This window comes from Anomalospiza imberbis, chromosome 2, assembly GCF_031753505.1.
Source record: "Anomalospiza imberbis isolate Cuckoo-Finch-1a 21T00152 chromosome 2, ASM3175350v1, whole genome shotgun sequence".
In the NCBI taxonomy this organism is placed as follows: domain Eukaryota; kingdom Metazoa; phylum Chordata; class Aves; order Passeriformes; family Viduidae; genus Anomalospiza; species Anomalospiza imberbis.
The window spans coordinates 109,588,392-109,603,762 of record NC_089682.1 but is presented as its reverse complement, the minus strand read 5'-3'; the positions used below and the strand labels follow the sequence as shown (position 1 = coordinate 109,603,762).

General features: G+C 36.9%; 1 protein-coding gene across 2 annotated transcripts in view; it reads right to left on the bottom strand.

Annotated features, from left to right (window-relative positions):
* The window catches only part of TPP2 (tripeptidyl peptidase 2), a 52,219-nt gene that overhangs the window by 14,059 nt on the left and 22,789 nt on the right, over positions 1-15,371 (bottom strand). The window contains exons 17-24 of one of the 2 annotated variants that reach the window (XM_068182554.1): positions 14,728-14,882; positions 13,506-13,622; positions 11,825-11,925; positions 9,742-9,838; positions 9,332-9,469; positions 7,799-8,043; positions 7,519-7,597; positions 5,594-5,632 (exon numbers count right to left, since the gene is read on the bottom strand). In XM_068182554.1, coding sequence (XP_068038655.1) covers positions 5,594-5,632; positions 7,519-7,597; positions 7,799-8,043; positions 9,332-9,469; positions 9,742-9,838; positions 11,825-11,925; positions 13,506-13,622; positions 14,728-14,882 — 971 coding nt within the window. The remainder of the gene's footprint in view (positions 1-5,593; positions 5,633-7,518; positions 7,598-7,798; positions 8,044-9,331; positions 9,470-9,741; positions 9,839-11,824; positions 11,926-13,505; positions 13,623-14,727; positions 14,883-15,371) is intronic. The other variant, XM_068182555.1, reaches the window with a different exon arrangement.

The following is a 15,371-nucleotide window of genomic DNA, read 5'->3' as shown; positions in this document are numbered from 1 at the left end:
ACATGTCCCACTACTTTAAATACAGGATACTTCACAGAGAAGATGACATTAGGTTAAATCCTCCAGATATCACCACTCTGTTGCAACGTGGTGCAAAATATTGAGTTGCATGCTCAATTACTGTGGCAATTTAATTATTCTTACCAATTATTCCATAGTACATTTGTGGGAATGCTTTCCATAAACCAGGTCAGTGTTGTATAGTAAAATTAACCCTTGTGTATAAGATGGAGTTAAAGTTACTTAAATAGCAAGTAAAATGATGACAGAAACTGCAATAATGGACTTTAACACTACATTTCTGAAACATTCAAAAACCATGCTGCAGAAAAATTTTATTTGAACTTGCAGCTCAAACAGACCAGTATCTTGCTGTGGGTTACTGAATACAATACTGGTAGAAGTGACTTCAATATTCCCTTAAATTTTTTTTTCAGCCACTTAATATGTAACCACAGAATCACAACAGGGACATTTAAATACTTTTTTTGAAAACTAGTTCAGATAACTAATCTGCAAAAAAGTGTAGCTTTCACAGGAACTATCCTGCACATAGGCATTGTAAATATGAAGTGCACAACCAGTCACTACACCCAAATGAGCCTCTAAGCAAGACCTAGGCCAGAGCATGACAAAACAGGTCATGGAAGTACATACAGGAAGATACAGAGGTATCTAAAGCAAACCAAACATTTTAAGAAGTCTAAGAAGCTAGTTCAGCACAAAAATCTTACTTTGCAACATCTTCTAAAAGATGTCCTCTATCAAGACTACTGTTTGCCTAAGAAAGAAACCTGCCTTTATAAGAAAGTCTTCCAAGAGTTGAGGACTTCCTTTTTGAAAGTCCATTTTCATTTCACCTGGCAGCATATTTTTGGAGTTATGTATCTAGATGACGTCTGCATTCTCAAGCCTTGTCTATATGAGAAGGCTCTACAACTCTGGTTTAAGTTTCAAACCAAACATAACTGGATTAACAAAACCTCGCTTAAGTGGATGAGCACTTGCATTTTGAGAAACTAACCCTATGTAGCTAAACCATCAACAGTGAAATGTCATCTCCCCGTTCTCTCACACCGGTACTTTTGGTCTCATGAGGTTCTGCAAGCATTACAAGCTATGACCACTGAAAGGAAAACAATGAGCTTCAGCCACAGGCACCCTCCTCTCAAAAGAGCTCACAGAGCAGACTTCTCTACAGACCTCAAAATTATTTCATGGGATAAATAAAGATTAGCTTATTATCACATTTAGCTAACTATTACAGGGCATTAAGAGGGACTGAAGGTTTATTTATTTTATCTGCAAGCACTAGGATCATTTATAACACTTGGCAACTCCCTAGGTACCAGAAGATCTCAGAATGGCACTGTCATTGCCACTACAGAAACATTCATCATTAGAGAATAAGGAGAACAAAGGCAGCTCTTCACAATTCAACACTCCAATCTGTTTTCTTATTTAAATTTCTCTCTGACAGAAACAGAATTCCTAGAGTAGTGTACTGGATTTCATTTTATATATACCTATAAAAAGTTAGAGAGCTATAGACAGAAAAACAGCAAGTGAGCATATTATCCACTGAAAAAATTACTTTAAGGAAACTTTCAAATTTATCCTCTAAAAAGATGTGCAGCATTTAGAAATTGGGAAGCATACAGGATATGCACTTCAGTCAATGTACTCAGTGGAGTCTCATAAGCCTTAAACTACACACAAACAAGCACAGTGCCATCAAAACAGTCACCTCTTGAAAGAGCTTAATTAACAGTTAGTTTGGCTTCAAGATTTCAATTTAGATTTCTGTCTAGTGTTTTAACATCTAGTACTTTATATGTTAAACACATATAAAACTATTATTTGTACTTCAAAGCATTCACAGCAAAGCTAACCACAGGGAAAAAAAAGCTCCCTCTAGGAACATGCTCCAGGTCTCATTTTCTATTTAATAAGTGTCTTCATATTAAATGTCTACCTGCACATACAAATGAATATACATATGGAATTTGAATCTGTTTTAAGATGCATACAATTTTTGCAGTGTTGCTTATTTTTATGGCAACTGTCATTTAATGGAAAATTAATTCAGTTTCTTGGAGTCACCAGGCAGGCTTACACAAAATAGTATCAGACACACATTTCATCCTAATTTTGAATGCCTCATGGTTAAACAGGGATAGTATCTTAATGCTCAAAGGAAGTCACCCTTTTACATTTGTGTTCACAGTGGTATTTATTAGTCTTCCAGTAGTACTTATCAATATTTGGGTAATGCATTTCTTGCTTTAAACTGGAAGAAAGCATAGCAGAATAGGGAAAAAGGTGTACAAACTTTCCATCCCTCGGCTAATTGTTACATATTGCTGTTCAAAAGCTGCCTTATGTAAAATAAAAAATCATTCTTACAGACCTGAAAAAGTCAATGATATGTTTTTCATTCTAACTATGTTCTGGGCAAAGCTTGGAGACAAGGGGAAAAAGTAATCAGATTGTAACTGTGTTATAAATGAAAACAAAGACACCAGTTTATTATGTGGCAAGAACTCCTTGACATTTTTGTACAGTATAAAAGAACTATCTTTGGAAACCTACACTGCTACTTCCTGGCATAACCACAAACTGCTTTTATGCAAAACAGAGGTGCAGTCAGGTGGATTGAAACGTGCTGAACATCTGGGCCCAGCGGGTGCTCAGTGACACAGCTGGAGGTCAGTAACTAATTGTGTGCCCAAGGAGTCAGTTCTGGATCGAACCCTCTCTGATGTCATCATTAGTTACCTGGATGATGGAGGCAGAAGGCACCCTCAGCACATTTGCTAGTGACACCCAAGTGGGAGGAGTGGCTGAGATGCCAGGGAGTCTGCTGCCATCCAGAGGGACCTCAAAAGGCTGCTGAAATGGGCTCAACAGAAGCCTCATGAAGTTCAACAAAGAAAAGTGCAAGAACTGGAAAAGATTAAATCCAGGCACACTACATGCTGGGGGCCATCCAATAGGAAAGCAGCTTGGCATCCTGGTGGACACCAGGTTGAACATGAATCAGCAGTGTGCCCTTGTGGCAAGGAGGGCTACCAATCTTACAAGAGGGCCTGGACCTATCTTTGAAAAATATGAGAAATCTACACATACTTTTTTGACTGACTGCATCACTGAAGAAATATATAAACAAGTTTTCTGTGCTGGAAAACATCTTAACTGCATGTAACTTTATGATGGGGCAGGGTAAATACCAAAATTTTTAAACTAGGAAGGCCTCTGAGTTGCATTCTCAGCAAAATGCATTAATTGGAGCTCTTACAGAACAATGCCCTGAAATACACTGAGTTTTATTTCACAGAATATGCTGAGTTAGAAGGGTACAAAAGATCATCAAGTCCAGCTTCTGGCCCTGCACAGCATTATCTCCAAGATTCACACCATGTGCCCAAGAGTATTGTTCAAACACTTCTTGAACTTTGTCAGGCTGATGCTGTGACTTCTCTGGGGAACCTGTTCCAATGCCAACCACCCTGTGGGCAAAGAATCTTCTTTTAATATCCAACCTAAACCTCCCCTGACACAACTTCAGGTCCTGGTCACCACAGAGAAGAGACCAGTGCCTGTGGCTCCACTTTCCCTCATGAGGAAGTTGCAGACTGCAATGAGGTCTCCCCTCAGTCTCCTTCAGGCTGAACAGTCCAAGTGACCTCAGCCACTACTCATAAGCTTCCCTCAAGGCCCTTCAAATCTTCATTACTCTCCTCTGGACACTCTCTAATAATTTAATGTCCTTCTAATATTGTGGCACCCAAAACTGCACACAATATTCAAGGTGAGGCCACCCCAGTGCAGAGCAGAGTGGGACAGTCCCACTGGTGCAGCTGTGCCTGATGTCCCCCAGGACACGTTTGGCTCTCCTGGCTGCCAGGGCACTGCTGACTCCTGTTCAACTGTCTGTCATCCAGGACCCCCAGGTCCCTTTCCATGGCACTGCTTTCCAGCATCTCATTCCCCAGTCTGCACTGCACATCCAGGGCTGGTCCATCCCAGGTGCAGAATCCAGCACTTTCCCTTGCTGAATTTCATATGGGTTGTGACTGCCCAGCTCCCGATTTTGTCAAGGTCTCTCTGCAAGGCCTCACTGCCTTCAATGGAGTCATCAGCTCCTCCCAATTTAGTATTGTCTGTGGACTTGCTCAGTATCCCTTCCAGTTCTGTATCCAAGTCATTATGAAGATGCTGAAGAGCACAGGGCTGAAGATGGAGACCTGAAGAAATCCACTACTTTATTTGCTGCTAGTACACCAATGAGTAATAGAGGGAAGTAGCAAGAAGGAGAGTTCTTTTTGGCTTTGGTGGTTTTAGTGCTCAGCTCTGAAAATAAATCTCTGTTCTAAAACCAAAGAGAAAAAAAAAATAAACCAGCCAAAAAAAACCCCAAAAAACCACAACCTCTGGAATCTGATTAATAGGTTTTGTTATTCAAACTGTGTTATTATAGTTTAATTCCCTTGTTAGAGATTCACTTAGTGAAGATCTTATACCCTGTTTACCAGGAAGTCATGCATTCACATGGGATTTTAAATTATCTTTCTGAAAGCGAACCACATGATTTTCAGGTATGAAAATAAAACTCAGCAACATACATTAAAATCTTTCTTGGAAAGCCTATTCTCATTCCTTCATGGTTATTACACCAAGATGAGAGTAAGTTAGCAGGTTTGCACTATTCACAAAATAACAGAGTATGACTATAAACTATGTTCTCAACAAGAGAACATGGCTCATGGTTCTCAACAAGAATCCTGGCTAATCTGCATGTCACTCCAGAACAAAGGATCTTGAAATCAACAGAAAGTAAATACCTTTACAACTTAAGAACATGAAAAAACCCAGTAACCTTATGTAGGTAGTTTAGTGAAATATAATTTTGCATTTTTTTAAACAAACTGTTTTACACTGACTCCTGGTAAAATATTGTATTTGTATCTGTATTGATGTGAAAATACATGAAAGCACAATATAAAACTATAATTTTATTTAATTTTAGTATAATGTTATACTAAAAGTCACTCCCATTCTAAACTGATACATGCTCCAAAATTCCTTCTGTGAATACTACTACCTGCTACGTGACTGTATAAACCCTAGCTTCCTTGTATGTTTTTTATGACTGTAAATAAGACAACTCTCAATTTAGTAGACTGGGAATACAGTTAGATATTCAATAATTCAATTCAAAGTGTTAGGTTCATATTTGATTCTCAATCTGCAGACAGAATAGGTAGAAAAACTTGCCACAAAAAATCTTGACCACAAACACTGAACATTCCTGAGTATTTAAGAAAGAAAAATTGCAGACCACTAACAACACATGCATTTTTACAGCACTTATTGCAGAAGTATACAGATGCTCATGTGCCTCTCAGCTATGTGTTACAGTAGTGTTTTGTCATTCTACCAGTAAACATACTTAAGGCGCTGAAGTAAATAACTCAGGTCTAAGCAAGTAGATGAAGGAGGCAAATTAAAAACCAAGACTGGTAGACAATTTTTTTTAAGTCATATGCAAAAAGACTTCAGTATATCTTTTTCAAAAACTAACATTCAGTACCTTTTTAAATTTTCCTTGTCGCTTTGCTGCAGACTGCCCCTGGGAGTTAGAATAACATACTGTAAGAAAACATGCACACACCACACAGGATGGAGACACCTTCTCTGTACAATTATAGTTATACTTCCACCCTACAGATTTCCAGCTTTTAGAGAGTCACATGTATGATCAAACATGCTCTTAAAGCATGCTCTTTCAGGTTTTTAAAATTAATAAACCAATGCATCACTGTATATACAATCCACTACTCCTGCAGTATAAGCAAGTGTTGTTAACCACTCAGCTTCAATTAATAAATTACAGAAATTCAGCCTCATAATTTTAGATTTTTGACTGTTTAGTGGCATTTTTCTCTTTTATAATAAATACTGACAAATTAGATACATTTTCCCTTACCTTGCATCCACCCACTGACTTAAGAGACAACTTTGCTGCCTAGTCCTCCCTTTTTGTACCCTGGTACGTATTGAGGTTCACTAAAGGCAGCAGGAATTATCAGATGCTATTTGATACCATCCTTTTTCCACTGAAATATGACCATAACAGTAATGTATTCGGCTATGACATAAGGAACATCTCAGCAAGAATTTCTCTCTGTGTAAGGTCTTAAGTATCCTCCATCATATGAAATTTGACAGGCTGTATCTACCTATCTCCTGCTTCCTATCCCAGAAACCACTGTATATAGCCACTTGGTCTGGTTTTAAAATTAAACATGCAAGGTTGCAACCAATAGTTCAAGGAAGTGCACAATTCTAGCTAGGGAAACTAAATTACACTAGTGTAATGGATTTATCATGGATTTCATAAAAGCATACTTGCGACCTCGCAGGTATCACAAAGAAATATTAAACTAGGTATTTTAGAGCTCCTAGTTACTGGGCTTTTCCTCACTGATAAATAAATTCTCCTGATACATTCTCACCTGCAGTTACATGCGATCTGCCCCAAAAGTACAACCATTCAGATTGAATTAACTAAACTTTTATGTTTAACAAGACCTAAAGGTATATACCAAGCTACTGTCAGAAACTTATTCTCTATGAAGACACACTCTAGTTTTATACATGTTGTTCAGCCACATCTAGTGGTATATGCACATAGATCAACTACCTCTGAGTACTAACAATCATCAGGATTCACTAAAATTTCATCTCTTACCATCTGTTTAAAAACAGCTAAGGGAATCTTCTAAACACTGTAGCACCAGATACACAGAAAAGTGACAGTTACTATAATCATTGTTGCATTATAGAGTCATACAAGTTAAAAAACGTTTTTCACAGGATGCTGTGTTATGAGCAAAAAAAGATCCTTTATCTTTTTTTTCTAGCCTCACACACAGAGATCTTATACCATTCTATCAAAGCATACAATCATATTAGTGGTTGACAACAACAGTGTGCAGCAGGTAAGAAAATCTATTTATGTATTTGAGTCAGCAAAATGTTACCTACTACTTGGTAACAGTAACATATTTGCGTTTGAAAAGCACATGTTTCTGCTGAATATTACATGCATGCAACGAAGAGTATTACAGAACCAACATGCACGTAACACTATATGCACGTATTTTTCATTCAAAAATTACATTAAGTTAGGGAGTTACATAAGGTCAATTTTAAAGCCTCCACACCAACAAGAAAGCAGTTACTTCTAGAAATAAAAGATTTCAGAGCAAAAGAATTAAATCTCAAAATTTAGAAAATGCAATTAAATTTGAAATTAGAAGATGAAAACAATAGAACTACTTAGAAGTTATGCTGACTTTATAATGAAACAACTGCTTCTAAAATGTATTATGTTACCAAACCTAGTGCTCTTCAAAGTACTAACCCCATACAGTACAGCACTTCCTGGCATGCAATTTGATTGCTAGAAAAAAAATTCAGAAAAAACCCGCGTCATCCATTCCATATACTCACTGCTTTCTTTCCAAGTTCTGTTTTAGACAGAGTAAGACTTCCTGCAAGATAACATCCTGGTCCTGCTCCTTTAGGTATTCTGTTCAAAGAAAGTAAGTTCAGTGTTAAAACCAGGTTCGCTAAGGTTCCATGGAAACTACAATAAAGAAGCCAAACAGAGAAAGAGCAACACGAGGAATAACCAAGCCTCGACGCGCAGACGCTATTGAAGTATTGTTTTAGTGAGGTGCAGAGGCAGCTGTCTAGATACAGATGAGAAAAACAACGTGTCGTAACTTACTTGTCATCTGGCAGGGATGTCACAAAGAATGGCTGACTGTGTTTTGGTGGTAATGTCAAACTGTTGGATTTCTTCTTCCCTAAGAGAGCAAGGCTATGGTTTTCATAAATATCTAAGCTCAAGGTACTAGACAGCCTATGAGAAACAATAAATGGCAGGTCTTTGATGCGATCCAGCTCACTGTTCTGCTCATGACGAATTTGTAACCGAATAGTGTAATCTCCTTTTTCCAGTTTCACGGAATACTGAAAGGAAGAAGTACTCATAAGTGCCAAGATTCAACATTTTATCACTCATAAAAAACCCTCCAAACCCCAGAAATAAGACTGTCATGTTTTGAAAGCATTCTTTCATTTTTATCAACCTGACAGGGCAACACATGGCTGTTTTGAGCAATAGTATGCTAAGTTTCCTTTCTGATACTGCTGCAGTGAAACAGAAAGCAGCCCCAATTAGAAAGGAACAACAACACAGAACTACCCTGCTCCTAGAATCTCCCTCTCCTAGGTTAGGGAGTCATGCTTCCTGTTGGTATTTCTTCCTGGATAAAGTAATTTAGAATTGTTTTAGAATTGTCCTATGATGCACAACACCAGAGGTTTAAGCATGATAGTCCACCAGGTCTAAGTAACAAAGCACTAAGGGTGATGTTTAGATTTTATAGTATCTTAAAAATGCAGGTTAAGGAACAGAAGCTTACACAATGCATTTTCTGAAAATAATTTATAAACTGTAAATGATGTCTCTTGAAACTATCTTTTGTACAATTCCAGAATAACCAATCTATCAAAACTAACATTACACTGATGATGTTCAATTGTGATTTAATATTGGTAAAATATAGTTTCAAACAAAAAAAAGACCATGAATAATGTTTCTTTTATGATGTTTTTTCCTTTTTTAGTTTTTTTTTATTTCACCCTACTTCCACCATGACCCAGACACACAGTCTGTTAAAGCAGAAAGAGATTCCTGCAGAGGGTAGAGTATCTACAAGTGTTGTGCAAAAAAAATTCTCTTTCTAAGATGGCAACGGGAAGCAAACATATCTGAAGCATGTAAAAAAGCTGTTTGAAAGATATCAACAGCACTGAGGACAGTGCTCATGAATACAGAAGCCCCTGCTCTATCAGCACACAAGTCAGACCTTTCCACCTTGCATAGAAAAGTTTAAGGTATTGTCTGTGTAAAAAAACAAAACAAAGAGCAACACGATTTTGAGCTCATTTCTTGAAAAGCACCAAGCAAAATCACAAGAAATCAGAAGTTAACAGCTTTTCCTCTTTCTCCTTCTTGAGGAGAGAAAATAAAAAATCACGTTCTATTTCATGGACATGTTTTTCATACAAACACATCACCATTGAACCTTGTATGACTTCTTGTGAATATATAAGAACATTAAAATTATGCAGAAGGAAATAAAGAGCTAAAAGGAGGCTTGGGAAGTAAAAAAAAAAAAAAAAAAAAGAAGAAAAAAGAACATTTTCACAGTCTTCAGCAAAAAGAAGGCAAAATAAATACATTACTCTGTACCTGGTGTGGATAGGCATCTCCTGAACCCATTTGTCTTTTGTTCTGGTCAAAAATAATCCAGAGCTGACTATCAAATTCAGATTCATACAATAATTCACAAAGAAGTGGACAGCTTGGAGTTACTTCTCCACTCTTAGGCTATTAAAAGAAAGGTAAAAGCATTTAATGTACTACAGAATAAAACAAGTACAATCCTTACATACATATTCAAAAAGATAGCGGAACTGTAGCATGTTTCAAACAACACTAGCTTTTAAAGTGGGCCAAATCAGACTTTTGAGTGTAGGGAGTCTAGATTGTGACTCAAGATCTCCTTTCTGAGAGACAGCTAGTCAAAATTAAGACCTGGTTAAAGAAAACATGATATGTTTATGAATAACTTAAAAAAACCCAAGTAACGCAACCCTTACCTGATGGAAGTTATAGGTCAAAATCATCTCATACAGTTGACGATTATTTGGTAAAATATCTCTGGATCCCAAAGGTTTTATTTTTGCACTCACTGGTCTGCAGTTAAACAACAAAAGGTTCTCTTGAGAAACATGTATCCTCTATCAAAATTTGTCTTGCTTAAGTAGAAGCATGTTCTGAGATACAACTGAATTCAGCCCATGCCATAACATCTCATATATTGTAACTATCCAAGCAGCATAAATTCCTCAGTTAAAATTAATGTCAGTCCAAAAACAAGGTTTAGTGACACTATAGACACTGCCAAAAAAAAAAAAGAAGACAACGTAGTAAGCATGTCTAAATGCTCAAAATTAAAGGCCATTAAAAGTTTAAGGGAAAAAAAAATCAGGTTACATTTCTAGTATCCATGCTTAAATCAACACTTGTATTCATAACTGGAAGATTAATGGCACTGCAATTAGAAGACACAACAATTGATAGTTCCTTGTTATAGAAGGTTGTATACTGTAAGAAGCCTTGCAGTAATCTGAGTAGTAACACAGAAGAATGTACACTACAGAATGTGTATATTAACTCAGACACAGTTGGGAAAAGCAGCCAAAGTTCAGGGCAGCCAAACATTTTAGACCTCGAACATCAAAGAATATAAACAAAGTAATAAAGTTATAGGAAAAATCTAAGATTCAGAAATAAAGACAGCAGAATCAGGGTGGTCTGGCATCATTTAAGTTTACCTTTCATTCATTAAATCAGATAACCTCTAACTACTTGATCAGAATTTGTCTCTAAGGTTCTGCCAGCTCTTTCACTGTCAAGGGCACAGACTAGTCACCCAGTAAGATATGGGTGCTGGGTTAGACCACAAGTCTGTTTAACCCAAGCTTCCTAGTCTGGCAGACACTGGATAGACTACTGACAGAAGACTTAAGAACTGAGTAATACCACACACGATATGATATTCCTCCCTAACATTCACCCTGCCTCCAAGCATTTGAAACAAGAGACAGAATGAAAAGTCATTCAGTAATTCTCACTCTGTGTCATGATTCATTAGTTCATTCAAGACACACTATTCCTGCCTTAATTTAAATACAGAAATATTTCTCCATAGTTTACTTAACACCAGTTCATTTACTGTCAGATGCCTTACAAGGAGTAAAGAGCATGTCCATTTTTCCAACTAAGAATGAGGCAAATATTAAGGGACTGTTTTATTACGGCACATCAAATGGATTATTTCTGAATCTAACATTAGGTGATATGTTCATTAAACTCCTGGCAATTCCAATTAGTCAATTCCAGTTAAAAGTGCCCAAAAGCCCCAGACAGAACCCAAAGTCTCCGCTCACAGGCCCAAATAATGGAAAACATTGGATTACTGACCACTGTGAAATTGTCCCACCTCTCAAAAGTACTATTTGAACCACATGGCATTTCTTTATCCTTCTGAAGTGACCACCTTTAATCACTGCTGTATCGTTTAGAAATTTTCCAGCAAGTTCTTTCCCCAAATCAGCATGTGTTAAACTAAAAAGGTAAACACACCTTTTCCCCAAAAAATCTGCAGCAGATTCTACAAAAACACTTCAAAATAAGCAAGAGAGAGAGGAGTTTTCCCAGGCCAAAATTTGGCAGGATCCCAAGCAGATTTAGGGAAAAAAAAAAAACAAGCCAAAACAACAACAACAAAAAAACCCCACAACAACAAAAACACCAAACCACAATAAAACAACCACAAAAAACCCAACCAAAACAACAAACAGTAGCACATAATAACTCCAATATTTCTACAATTTTTTTCTTTAGATATTAAAATACCTTTTACCTCTAAGTGTCTGGAAGCAGTGGGATATTTTGTAAATTCTTCTTCTTTCAAATTAGCTTAAGGAAAGTAATTTGTCTTGAAAAAGTCACCAAAAAGAAGAGAATGCTGACAAATTAATTGATGCTTCCAAAGCTAGTTTGAATTTAACAGCAATATTTTTGTAATCCTGAATTTCACTGCTAATGTGTTACTGTTTTAACTCTATATATGAGCAATTTTCCCAGTATTCCAAAACAGTTCCCCAGAAACTCTACCTGAGCGTTTGAACCCAGCTTTTCAGATTTATGCATGGAGCAATATCTTCGTATTTCAACAGGGACTGAACATCAAACCGCACGATGCCTTCCGAAGCGTGCTAGAAGAAGAGTGTAGAACAATTATGCTTCTGTGCAGTCACAGCATCACATGGGGATCACCTATTACAACCCTCAAAAATACAACATAAGCTGTAATTATTTCTACTTTAACAAGTAATACTGTGTAATTTTGAAAGTGTCACAAGTACATCTCCATTTTACAACAGCAGATAATACTGAGACTTGCAAAACTTATATAAATAAAACTTAAGCTCCAGTTGCTCATTCTTTCCCTTCTTAATTTAAATACTTAGTACAGAACTGTTAAGTCATACTACAGGCAGGACAGCATTTGTTTGTGCATTTAGGATGATTTACGTTCAATATGTAATTCAATGTATACAATACAGAATGTTAAAACAAGTATTTTATGGTGCTTCCTAGGACTATTATTACAGAATAGATTAACTCTGCAAAAGAGAAACAATACTGCATACATAGACTTGGTGACGGGCAAAATAATTCAAAAAGTTTATTTCTAGCAGTATCCCGTGACAAAGACACTAGTATATGAGCACTATTGAATTTTATTTTATCAAAGTTCTGGTATTCAAAAAGGAAGGGAAAGACTCTTTGTATCCTCTTATTTTCCACTGTCCATTGTTCATTCTGTATAATCCTGCTGGGCTGGGGGCAGCTTCTGTGCACACCATCACCAACAGCTCTTTCTTTCTCTGTTCTACCAGTTCAAGACCTGGTACCTTAGCACACTACCCACTCTTTCTTCCTCAGTTTATTGAGCTATTAGAGCCTGAATACATCCAAATTCACCTATGGGAGAGCTACAATTTGTTCTGGCCTTTAGCTGTAAAAAAGGTATGAACCAAGACAGATTAGCATGCTGCTGCTCCATGTAGGTAGCAGCTCTCAAAGAGCTCTCTCCTGAGGGAGGCAGTGTCAAACCAAACCAGGTTGCATAGGACAGCAACAAACACAGGACCAAGACAAAGTACTGTAGACATCACACTAACATTTTAAGCAACTTTTTCAATCCTTTAGTATCACAGACCTTTAGGAATCATGACACTGCCCCACCCACTGTACCTTCAACTGCCCTAAATGATGAATCTCAAGCCAATCACCACATCTCAAAGGAACACTGAAGAGAAAGTAAATTTTAAGGAAATTTTACTCGGAATATGGTATTCACAGTGCTGTTGTTTTAGCAATGGAAGTCTAGATATTTAAGTACAAGAACAGTGGTCCCAGCAAAGTTTATTTACATAAAACACTTGGTACCATAAGCATATTTATATTTTCAGCCTTTTAGTATGTTTTATGTACTGGTGTTGAGTTTAGGTTTTTTGTTTGGGTTTTTTTTTCTTTCTTTTTTAACTACTGGTTTATAATGAAAAGGTATAGAAAAAAAAGTCATAATAATGGTAATCGGCATTTCTCTGGGACTGAACTCCAATTTAACAATTTTTAAGAGAGAACATGGAAGTCTCACGTACAAAAGTACTTTCAAAAGTACTTTAGTGTTTCTAAATTCAAGTAAGAAGGAAGAAAAGCAGGGTTTTTTTTCTGAGAAACCATAGGATTTCACAATAATTCAATATAAGCACTCTGGAAAACTTACCATGCTTAGCTGAGGAGCACCACAAAGTACACCATGGAAAGAAATTGTGTAATTAATGCTAACATCACTAAGGCTTGCCCACCACCGAGCAACACAAAATTCAATGGTTTTTCCAGCCTGGGTAACAAAAGCACAAAGTTAGACTCCAGCTCCCATCTTCCTCTTCTATTGACCCCAGCCTCCCTAAAGCCAACCAAAAAAAAAGACTGGAGTACAACTCAAAAAAGACCTCTTATGTCCAGTTTACTTCAGTTGTACAGATTTTTACACTACCAAGTCAGACATTATACTTGGTTCAGAAAACATAAGACAATTCCAACAAAACAGCATGACTGACAAACGCTTCAAAACAAGGAGTGCCGAGGTATACGCTATACAGAAAGGTACTGCTCCTAAATGTTCTGTCTTCCTTTCTATACCTCAAACTAGGCAGGCAGGTTAGTTCATAGATCAGTTTAATGTATTAGAAAAAGAGATCTCACTCTCTCCCTAAGTAAGATGACACAAAACTTGAGATGTTTGGGTTAGTTTTGTTTTTGCCTGGTTGGTGGGGTTTTCTGGGTTTTTCTTGTTTCAGTTTTTAAATAACACAACAAAATAACGTGTCAATGGGACCAACATAGCCTATGGTCCCCCACCTGTTATTTCCACAGAGGGTAAGGGACTGAATTGTACAGAAATCATAACTAGTCTTTGGCATTAGAGCTATACAACTAAACTGAGCAAAGCAGGGGACAAACTTGAGAAGGAGGCTCTGTTATCTACACCCCTGAACTGCTAGTTCATTCCCTGACTGTTTTGGACTCCTGAGCTAGCATTAGCCAAGCTAAGACTCCTGTACCTAGGTTATATGAATGTGAGCCAGTCAGTTACCCCTGGCTTCAAGATGAAAATATCCCAGACTACAGCATTGACAAATTCAGCAAAATATGCTGAATTATGCAACAAGGCATAGCTCCTATTTGTAAGGGAAACAAACTGCTCTGTATAAACAAGCAAAAACAAATTGCAGAGATTAACATGTATTATATTACTAAATAGCTCAGAAACATTACCAAGCTATTAGAGATCTTTTCAAAACTGAAAATCAGATGCATTGACTACTGTAACAAACACACAAAGTCTTAAATTTGGGGTTTCTCTAAGGAAAAAAAATCCCAAATAAGTTATGTTATACTGCACTGATAGATTATTTTATTTACCCCACCCTAAGGAAACTTACTAAGACAGGAAATGCTTCAATCACTGAGCCTTTTTCTGGTAAGGATGAAAATTTGTAGAACTCATGACTTCTGTATGCTTTTTGCTTCACAAGCTGAACAGCATGAAGCACAAACTTGGCGGTCACATCAGCTGAACACGAACACACTGTCACTTCTAGATTAAAGAAAAAGAAGTTTAGTCTGAAGACAGAAGAATTTTAGAAGAAAAGCAAAGATGCACAAGAGAAATGCTACTTTCACAAGCAATTTGTAATTTAAGAAGTTATGCAGTACTCCAAGTGGCTCCACATGTGAAAAATGCTTATACATCAGTTAATTTCAAAAGCCCTTTCAGGTTAAAGGAAAACCAGCTAAGTTCAGAGGATGGTAACAGAGAAATACATCTCAATTAAATGGTCAAAATTAATTAGATAGTACAGATGTATCATCTGTATAGGACAGACAGCTGAATTGCAAATTAAGAGTCTTATCACTAACTTCAGTCTGAATGAAAGATTTTTGAAAGGACTATTGTTTAGTAATCTCACAAAGAAAGGCAAGTAAAAAAACCCTTTTTTTTTCCTTCTTGTCAAATTACAAGCTTTTTACCCATTGTGAAAATCACATTTCTTCAATTGTCACTTCTTTCAATACTACATTCAAA